We start from the raw sequence: 10,624 nt of genomic DNA, 5'->3' as shown, positions 1-10,624 counted from the left end.
AAAACTGGCGCTGGATTGGAGCAGCTCTACAAGCTGCTCTAATTGCTGCGCCACAAATTTTTTTTAGTTTTTAATTTGATTAATTTAATATAAGTGTTTAATATTTAATTAATTAATATTTTTTCGAAATTTTAATTATAAAATTTTTAATATTCTGATTAGAAATTAATTAAGTGTAAAAATAAAAAATAAAAAAACACAGATTAAATTAATAATGCGTTAAAATGGTACAAATTACGAACAAAAAACAACAAAAATTACGAAACAATAAACAAACTACGACAACTAACAAACCAAAAAATTACGAAACATAAAAAAAATTACGTCAAAAAAAGATTTTTAGTAATGCGGTAAACCAGACCCCGATCCTCCAATATCTCCAAAATAAGATCCGAAGTTGTCATTTTCTCGACGTTCATCTTCAGGTCTTTTTTACAATATTTTTTGTTGCTGAGCTTTAGTGTACTCACGCAGAGTTGGATCAGTAATTTTGCTCAAATCTCTGTATAAAATTCTTTCATTCATTTTTCTTTCTTCTTGTTCAAGTCTAATCTTTTGAAGATCGTAGTTTTGTTGTCTTTCGGCAGTTCCTTGTTTCAAAACATTCAATAACTCGCGATGTTGTTCTTCCATTGTACGTTGAATTTGAGATATGTCTTCATCTCTTTTCTTTTTTGATTTGGCTTTTTTCACTCCAATTGGTCTTTCAGAACTGTCACCGATATTGTCATCACTCAAATTTATAGGAAATGTAGAGAATGTTAGAATTTTTAGTTGTTTGATTTATTAATTAGTTGTCATCTTATCTAGATGATTTTGTATCGGTTGTTATCTTATCTATTTAGTTTATCTAGTTGGTTGTTAGGCAGTTCCTAAGTTCTTGCTTGGTTTGTATTTCAGTTTTATCCTATCTCTTGTACTATAAAGCTGCGGCTTTCCCTTCAATAATGATAAGCGAATTATATTACTTAAACCTACATGGTATCAGAGCCAGGTTCAACCCTCTCCCATGGCCGCAAATACTGGCAATAAAGGGGTAACCTTTGGCTCATTCGGATTAACATCTGTGACCGAAGTAACCTCAAGAAATACTTCTCCTACCTCTATATACGACATGACATCCAGTTCAATTCAAATTACTGTCCATCGGTTCAATGGTCAGAATTTTCTGGAGTGGTCTCAATCCGTGAAATTGGCAGTTGATGGCCTAGGGAAACTAGGGTATCTGACTGGAGAAACAACCATACCAGCAGAAACAGAGCCCACCTTCAAGACATGGAGATCGGAGAACTCTCTGGTCATGGCGTGGCTTCTCAATTCAATGGAACTCTCCATTGCCAAACCTCACATGTTTATGAAGACTGCGAAAGAGGTGTGTGACTCAATCAGAGAGACCTATTCTGACTCTGAGAATTCTTCCCAGATTTTTGAGTTAAAAACTAAACTCTGGAACCAGAAACAACATGATAGGGATGTTACAATCTACTACAACGAGATGGTGGCCCTGTGGCAGGAACTAGACCAACACTATGATGATGTGTGGGAAAGCAAGGAGGACTTTGCAAGGCAGAAGAAGAGGGAAGAAAATGACCGTGTCTATGTATTCCTGGCTGGAATGAATCACGACTTGGATGAAGTCAAGGGGAGAATACTTGGTCGAAGACCTCTTCCCTCAATCAGAGAAGTCTTCTCTGAGATTCGCCAAGAAGAAAGCAGAAAAAATGTTATGAATAACCAGGTGATACATGAGACTAATGGAGGGTCCCCAAATGATACATCTGCCCTTGTATCCCACGGTACTGATCCAGGATACAACCTCGACAAGAAGAAAAAACCATGGTGTGACCATTGCAAAAAGGCGTGGCATACCCGTGAGACATGTTGGAAACTTCATGGAAAGCCAGCTGACTGGAATAAGCGTCCCGAGAGAGCCCTACAAGCCACTTCTGAATCAACACAAGGGACATCAACCAACTCTGAACAACTTCCGTTCACTAAGGACCAAATAGATCAGCTTCTCAGGTTACTTCAACCACCGAATCCAACACTTTCCAACTGTATCCTTGCTCAAAATGGTAAAGTACCTGGTATGTCTCTCCTATGCTCTTAGCCTGATTGTACCTGGATCATAGATTCAGGTGCCACTGACCATATGACCGGGTCCCCTATATTTTTTTCTACCTATAAACCATGCGCAGGAAATAGGAAAGTTCGGATTGCAGATGGCTCCCTCACTCCTATTGTAGGAATGGGAGACATTAAGCTGTCACCCACCATAACCTTACTAAATGTTCTCCATGTCCCAAAATTGTCATGTAGCCTTATCTCAATAAGTAAACTAACCCGTGAACTACAATGCCAAGCTAAATTTAATGATTCTTATTGTGACTTTCAGGATGTGGCCTCGGGGAAGATGATTGTCAATGCTAGAGAATGCGGTGGTCTCTATATTCTCGATGGAGCGACCGACTCGTGTAAACTTGCTCAGGCATTTTCCGGGTTGAAAACTACCTTTATTGATTCGAATAATGAGATTTATTTATGGCATTCCCGTTTAGGACACCCTAGTTTCAATTATATGCAACATTTGTTTCCCAAATTATTTTTGAATAAAAATCCCTCTATGTTTAAATGTGAAATTTGTGCCTTGGCTAAACATCACAGATTTTTTATCCTCCAAGACACTATCAACCGAGCAGACCCTTCTCACTAGTCCATAGTGATGTTTGGGGTCCCTCTCGTGTCACTAGCTGTTTTGGTAAACGTTGGTTTGTAACATTCATAGATGATCATACTCGTGCTTGTTGGGTGTTTTTATTATCAGAAAAATCAGAAGTCGAGACTGTTTTTAAACACTTCAACCATATGGTTAACACTCAGTTTCAAACAAATGTGCAAATGTTAAGGAATGACAATGGAGGAGAGTATTTTAAAGGAATCTTAGGGCATTTTTTTAAAGAGAAGGGCATTATTCAACAAAGTACATGCACTGATAGTCCACAACAAAATGGTGTGGCAGAAAGGAAAAATAGGCACATTTTGGAAATCACTCGTGCTCTCCTATTCACCAATAAGGTCCCTAAATACTTGTGGGGAGAAGCAGTCTTGACTGCAGTATATTTGATGAATAGGTTGCCCTCTAAAGTGTTGAATTTTCAGACCCCTCTTGATAAACTTAAGGAACACTTTCCAAACTCGAAATTATTTTCAAATCCCCTCACCTTGCGCACGTACTGTGTTTGTTCGAAATTTGGATAGGAACATGAGTAAGTTAGATCCTAAGGCAAAAAAAAATGTATATTCGTAGGGTATGGCTCGACGCAAAAGGGTTATAAGTGTTTTGATCCAATGTCCAAAAAAATGTATACTTCTTTCGACGTAGCATTTTTTGAAGATAGATCATATTTTGAGAATCATCTTCAGGGGGAGTTCAAAGGTGTTGAAGATTCGGAAATATATTCGGAAATGTTTCCCTTTACTACTTCAAACCAAAACAATTCTGAACATAATAAAGGGACTACCAACTCTCTAGAACAAAACCCTATAAACCTGGTTGAAAATTCCACATCATATAAGGAATCTAATACCCCTCCTTCCACTCCTAACATGGATAAACAGCATAATAATGACATTGGGCCTAATGGTCAAAATAATTCTCATGATAGTTCTCCGATCAATAATATCAATGATCAACAAGGAAAATTCTACGAGAAAGTCTACCAGAGAAGAATTCCAAATCAAGAAGTTAGAGACAACGTACCTCTTCATTCTCAAGCATCTGACCAAGAGCCATCTCCTGGAGGTAAGGTCTCAAATCTTCTTGATCTCCCAATTGCCCTTAGAAAAGAAAAGAGGTCTTGTGCTAAATACCCCGTATCTAACTTTGTTACCTACAATAGATTGTCCCCAAAATTCTCAAATTTTTTAGGAAATGTTTCCTATGTTCACATACCAAACAATATACAAGAGGCCCTAGAAAGTCCTGAGTGGAAGAAAGCTGTTTATGAGGAGATTGGTGCCCTTGAGAAGAATCAGACATGGGCAATGGAGAGTCTGCCTAAAGGAAAAACAACAGTGGGATGCAAGTGGGTTTTTACACCCAAATTCAATGCCGATGGAACCCTTGAGAGGTACAAGGCATGGCTGGTTGCAAAGGGGTTCACTCAGACCTACGGTATTGATTATTTAGAGACATTTGCTCCAGTTGCTATGATGAATACAGTCCAGATCCTGTTGTCGATTGCAGTCAATCTAGACTGGCCTTTACAGCAGCTTGATGTAAAGAATGCCTTCCTAAATGGTAACCTAGACGAAGAAGTATTCATGGATCCTCCTCCTGGATTTGAAACTAAATTCGGGACCAAGGTATGCAAGCTACAAAAGGCCCTATATGGACTTAAACAGTCCCCAAGGGCATGGTTTGGCAGATTCACAAGTTTTGTTCTGAATCAAGGATACTTACAAGCTCAATCCGATCATACTATGTTCATGAAGTTCTCAGGTTCAAAAATCTCAATTTTAATTGTCTATGTGGATGATATTATTCTCACAGTTGATGACAGAGAGGAAATGAGCTCACTAAAAACCAGACTATCCAAAGAATTCGAAATCAAAGACCTAGGAGGACTAAAGTACTTCCTAGCCATGGAATTCGCACGGTCTGAGAAGGGTCTTGTTGTTTCTCAGCGCAAGTATATACTCGATCTCCTGGAGGAAACTGGTATGAGTGGATGTAAACCAACAAATACTCCTATTGATGCTAACAAGAAACTTGGCGAGATGAACTGCAAAACACCAGCCGATGTGCATCAGTATCAGAGGCTAGTTGGCAAACTGATTTACCTCTCTCATACTCGACCCGACATAGCTTTTGCGGTTAGCCTCGTCAGTCAATTTATGCACGCACCATCTAGAGATCATCTTGAAGCAGCAAATAGGATCTTAAGGTACCTGAAGGGGTGCCTGGCAAAGGACTTTGTTTCAAGAAAAGTGACATCAGGAATGTGGTGGTGTATACCGATGCTGATTGGGCTGGTTCTGTGACAGATAGGAAGTCTACATCAGGTTATTGCACGTTCCTATGGGGAAACCTAGTCACATGGAGAAGCAAAAAGCAGAGTGTGGTAGCGCGTAGTAGTGCAGAGGCTGAGTTTAGAGCAATGACTAATGGTATAACTGAAGTTTTGTGGGCTCAACGTGTTATGAAAGATTTGAAGCTAGAGTTTACATTACCGATCAGATTATACTGTGACAGTAAGGCAGCAATTAGTATAGCTCACAATCCAGTTCAGCATGACCGAACTAAGCATATTGAAGTAGACAGGCACTTCATAAAGGAGAAACTGGATCAAGGTCTGATATGCACACCTTTTGTTCCTTCCTCAGCACAGGTGGCTGATATCTTCACAAAGGGTTTGTTCAAACCAGTGTTCGAGGGCCTTGTAAGCAAGTTGGGCATGCTTGATATCTACGCACCAACTTGAGGGGGAGTGTTAGAATTTTTAGTTGTTTGATTTATTAATTAGTTGTCATCTTATCTAGATGATTTTGTATCAGTTGTCATCTTATCTATTTAGTTTATCTAGTTGGTTGTTAGGCAGTTCCTAAGTTCTTGCTTGGTTTGTATTTCAGTTTTATCCTATCTCTTGTACTATAAAGCTGCGGCTTTCCCTTCAATAATGATAAGCGAATTATATTACTTAAACCTACAGAGAACATAGGTGAACCTGATTGGGGCGATTCTTCTAGTGGAATATCATATTGTGATGTGTCTAGATAAGTAGCACGTGTCTTAGATTCTTGGTTGGATGGATTTTGTCTCCTGCAATTTTTTCACAATCCTTAACAATATTCCACACATGATCGAATGGAAATGCTTTGTTATCTTTACTCTTGCGCATATAGTATTTTTGCACGATTCATCTAAATCAAAGTATACAAAATTAATTACAAAATGTTGATTATTAATAACTTGTAATTTTTAAAAATAATTAACTCACAATATCTTGTTCTGATGCACCACTCGGATTGAGATTTTCAATTTGACGAACACATCCTCTCAAATGTGCAACAGAAGTGAGTATGCTTCCAATGCGTTTCTCAATTGATCTTTGAGAACGAGGATGTAAATCACTTCTTCTTTCTTTGTTGTATTTCTCTACAACCCGAGACCAAAGCTGACCTCTCGATTGATTTATACCTATTATAGGATCTTGCGAAATATTAAAATAAATATTGACCTAACTTATCTTCATCAATAGTGTAGTTCTTTCTTGAACTTTCGTCCATCATTCTCAAAATAATATGATTGTATTTGTGTTGGATATGTTTCTAAATAGATATAGACTTATTTATAATATTTCGGAGTTATCCTTAGAAATATGAAAAAGAAATGGTATCCTTTGGATGAAATCTTATCCATTGAGATCTCATCCAAGAAAATCTTATCATTTTTTATATATTATTCTTATATATATATACATATAAATATATAATATTTAGATGATACTATGACATTGATAAATTAAAATAAAATAGATGATACTAAAAATATTATCCTTACAAAAGTATGCATCCATACAAAAATATTATACTATGCATGTACGTATCATCAATTTAAATGATACTATGCCATTGATAAAATAAAATAAATCATACTAAAAATAAATTAAAATAAAAGCTTATCCTTACAAATGTAGATTTTTGTAGATAAGAAATCTCATCTTTATTATCCTTACAAACTTTATATAAAGTAGTAACAATTACATCTTCATCATAACACAATTCACAACACCACCAAAAAAATGAATTCTTCTTCAAGTTCGTCTTCATTGTCTGATAATGAAGATGACATAACTAATTATTTGGTTAACGATGCTAAAGCCATTGATGAAGAAATTCAAGGAGCAATTGTTACTCATATTCATACACGCAATATGATAATGCACACCTATATCAATCAACAACTTAACGAAGGCACGAGAAGAAGATCAATTCCAGGTCATGTTGTAATCCGACGCGATAGAGAAATAGCGGATCGTAGTTTGTTCAACGACTATTTTTCTGAAAATCCAAGATTTCATGAAGGTTTGTTTCGACGACGATTTCGAATGTCCCGTAATCTATTCCTTCATATCATCGATGCTGTCAAGAATCATGATAGCTACTTTATACAACAAAATGATGGGTTGAGACGACTTGAGCTATCAACTAATCAAAAAACAACAGCTGCAATTCGTTTATTAGCATACATCTTACTTGCAGATGCAGCCGATGAATACATCAAAATAGGAGAGTCAACTGCGATTAAATGCTTACAACACTTTTGCCGAGCAGTTGTTGAAGTTTTTGCAAACCAGTACTTACGATCTCCAAATGCCAAGGATGTCGCTCGACTATTACATATTGGTAAACAACGGGGCTTCTCGGGAATGTTGGGAAGTCTCGATTGTATGCATTGGAAATGGAAAAATTGTCCTACTGCTTGGGCTGGACAATATACAGGCCGTAGCGGGTCTCCAACAATTATTTTAGAAGCAGTGGCCGATTATGATCTTTGGATATGACACACATATTTTGGTATGCCTGGTTCTAACAATGATATCAATGTTTTGGAGGCATCCACCTTGTTTACCAATTTGGCTCAAGGCATTGCTCCTCCTGCACATTACACTATTTGTGGAAAAGAATATCATACTGGCTATTACTTAGCTGATGGTATCTACCCAAAATAGGCAACCATTGTGCAAACTATCCGCGACCCACTTGGGCCGAAAAAGAAATATTTTGCTATGAAACAAGAGTCATGTAGAAAAGATGTGGAGCGTGCATTTGGTGTTCTTCAATCTCGATTTGCGATTGTGGCAGCTCCAGCACGGTCTTGGCGTAAAAATGGTTTACATTACATTATAGAAGCTTGCATTATCATGCACAACATGATTATTGAAGATGAACGTGACCTTAGTGCACCAATTCAAGATGCAATGGAAGCACCTGTTCCAGACGTTGAAATGATGGTCAATGACGAAAATACAAGATTTCAAGAATTTCTCGCTCGTTATAAAAAAATGAAAAATAGAGATGCTCACTATGAATTACGAATAAATTAATTGAGCATTTATGGGAATAATATAGTAATTTGAATATTTAATATTGTATTTTTGTTGTATTATTAATTTAATATCAAATGAACGTATTTTTTTCAATGATATTTTGATTTTATTAAAATATAGTTTGTATTAAATAATTGTACGTAAATCAAATAATTATTTTGTTAATATGAAATAATTAATTCAAATTTTAATATATAAATTAAAATATTTAAATATATAAATTTTAATATATAAATTATAATATTTAATTATCATTATATTATCAAATTATAAATAATTAACATAAAACAAAAATATTAATATTGAAAAAAAAAAAGAATATTCTTGGAATATTCTATTGTAGTGTAAAATGTAGTGCAATGTGGTTGGAGATGATTTTAGTGTAACACCAATGTAGTGCAGAATGTAGTGCAGTGGATTGGAGATGGCCTGAGTCCAACAGGGTCTTATCCTTTTAGCCATAGCCCAAAGAGATAAGCAATCTTCTATCTCAAAGTTTCCACATTTGAAATTGCTAGGGTCGTCTACGAAAAAATATTATTTTTATGCTAAAAATATTAATTTTTATTAACAATATTAATTTTTATTGTAAATATGACTATAATTGACTCATTTAACGAATAAAAATCCGTGAGACCGTTTCACAATAGACATAATTTTTTTTATGTAAAAGTCTAACGAATCAAACCTCCGTTAAACTCGTATTGGGTCATGGTACCAGTTCAAGTTTTAAAGAATTTGGGGGGATCTCGAAACCATGGCCCCACAAGATACACGAAACAAAATATGTGAATCCTGTAGACAGAGAGTGGGTGGCACAAAGGAAAACAAAATGCTCGTGGGTTAATAAACCTGATTGATTATCAGCATTTTAAAGTTTTTTTAATGATGTTTTTCATTTGTTGATAATGTTTGTGACTGAACCTTTTAGAGAAACATATCCGGAACACAGTCCCTTGATCTTGTCAAATGCATGGCTTTTTGTGCAAGGAGCTCGATGTCTAGACCTTGGCTCAACATGGGATTGAAATTCAAGGAATTATTCAAGGGAAGTCGCCATGGGGGAAGCTTCCGAGGCAATCAAAGTGCTTTTTCCAAAGTTATCTGCAGTATATCCTGCTATTAAATATTGGACTGTCGCTGGAGCTGTTGCAGGACTGAGGGCGATGCCCCCACTGACTGCCGAAGGATCACTTCCGCTTCTTGGTTGTGTGGATGAATTTGTGAATGGGACTCATGCTTGCAAGTATTGGGTGTTCACGAAGATATATTGTTCCATGGTTGGCTAGTCAAATTAATAGCGCAGGTTGTACTATCTTGTAATCAAGATTTACTTCCTTCTGGATTAACTTCTTGGAAGAATAAATCACACAAGTAATCGTCCGTGACAACTCTTCGAAATCCCAAATAATCCTCGCAGGGTTTTTCCGGACTGTGAAGATGGCATGAAGTGGCAGCATTCCCCTGCACGAAGGCGATGAAGCTTTTCTATGCTTCCGTTACAAAGTGCTGCAGCTCTGCGCCTCTGCGTGACAGTGAACCTTCTCCATTGGTTTGAAAGGACCCGAGTGATAGAGGACCAGTCGTCCCTTTCTTGTAAGGAATTATTGTCGCTATAACTCTTGAGCCCAGGTACGAATTTTCGTCGTACGCATTAGGAAAGCCCAAAAGTTGGTCTTTTATGAGCTGTACATTAGCATATTTCCATGTATAAGCATATTTTCGGGTAAATTAGTGGCAAAATCATTTATGTTAGAAATTTTTCTCAAAATCATGTTTCTGCATATATATAAACATGATAATCAATATGCGAAAATAAATCGAGTGTTACCTCCAGCCATTGAAAAATCGGTTGAAGTGTTCTAAGCACTCCACCATCTCGATAGATGGTGTATAATTTTCTTATGAGTTGTGTGCTTAGGGACTTCAATCGCTCTATTCATAAGAGTTTCTCATACCAACAACGAGAAAAGTTGGGAGCATGAATATCAAAAGAAAAGGCGCATGCCGTCTCAATTGTAAAAAATTTGAGGCTGCATGTTCGTCAAAAATGGTAGGTTTCTTGGCCGTCGCCAATTCCTACACGCTATGTCTTTTAACATGTATGTGTCATATTTCTTACAATTCCATGTTTTGACGCTCAACATGGTTGAATGAATACCTTAAAATATCGTTCAACATCACCAAACTCAAACTTAAACCGGTTGAGATCATCTTTATGTATTTCTTGTATCTGTCATACGCTAAATCGCATGGTTAATTCTTAATAAACACATTTTCAAATTTATGTTTGACATTTCTTTGCTCCCCTTTCTGTTGTTTGAGTTCTTGTATGGCAGCTCAGTTTAACTTGTTGAACCATCTATAAGAATTAACTTTAGTCTTATTTTATGTTCAACATTTACATTGTAGATAACCCAGAAATAGAATACATGACCTATTATTTTTAATTTTCCCTGATAATGGTGAGCATAATGCCTTACTCTATTTGTCCCTACCTCGTGAAATAACTC

The 10,624-nt window shown here is 36.5% G+C and overlaps 2 protein-coding genes across 2 annotated transcripts; both read left to right on the top strand.

Annotated features, from left to right (window-relative positions):
* Nucleotides 1-1,009: 1,009 nt before the first annotated feature.
* On the top strand, nt 1,010-5,483 carry LOC140818709 (uncharacterized). Its single transcript, XM_073178752.1, has 5 exons — nt 1,010-2,087; nt 2,199-2,290; nt 2,396-2,488; nt 3,424-4,946; nt 5,000-5,483. The coding sequence occupies exons 1-5, from the start codon at nt 1,010-1,012 to the stop codon at nt 5,481-5,483; spliced, it is 3,270 nt and encodes a 1,089-aa protein (XP_073034853.1).
* A 1,320-nt stretch (nt 5,484-6,803) lies between these two features.
* LOC140818708 (uncharacterized) lies at nt 6,804-7,565 on the top strand. Its single transcript, XM_073178751.1, has one exon. It carries the CDS (start codon nt 6,804-6,806, stop codon nt 7,563-7,565), a length of 762 nt encoding a protein of 253 aa, XP_073034852.1.
* The last annotated feature ends 3,059 nt before the right edge of the window (nt 7,566-10,624 follow it).

Source organism: Primulina eburnea, chromosome 17, assembly GCF_022965805.1.
Source record: "Primulina eburnea isolate SZY01 chromosome 17, ASM2296580v1, whole genome shotgun sequence".
NCBI classification, from domain to species: domain Eukaryota; kingdom Viridiplantae; phylum Streptophyta; class Magnoliopsida; order Lamiales; family Gesneriaceae; genus Primulina; species Primulina eburnea.
The sequence above is the reverse complement of the archived record's forward strand: the minus strand, read 5'-3'. Positions and strand labels throughout refer to the sequence as shown.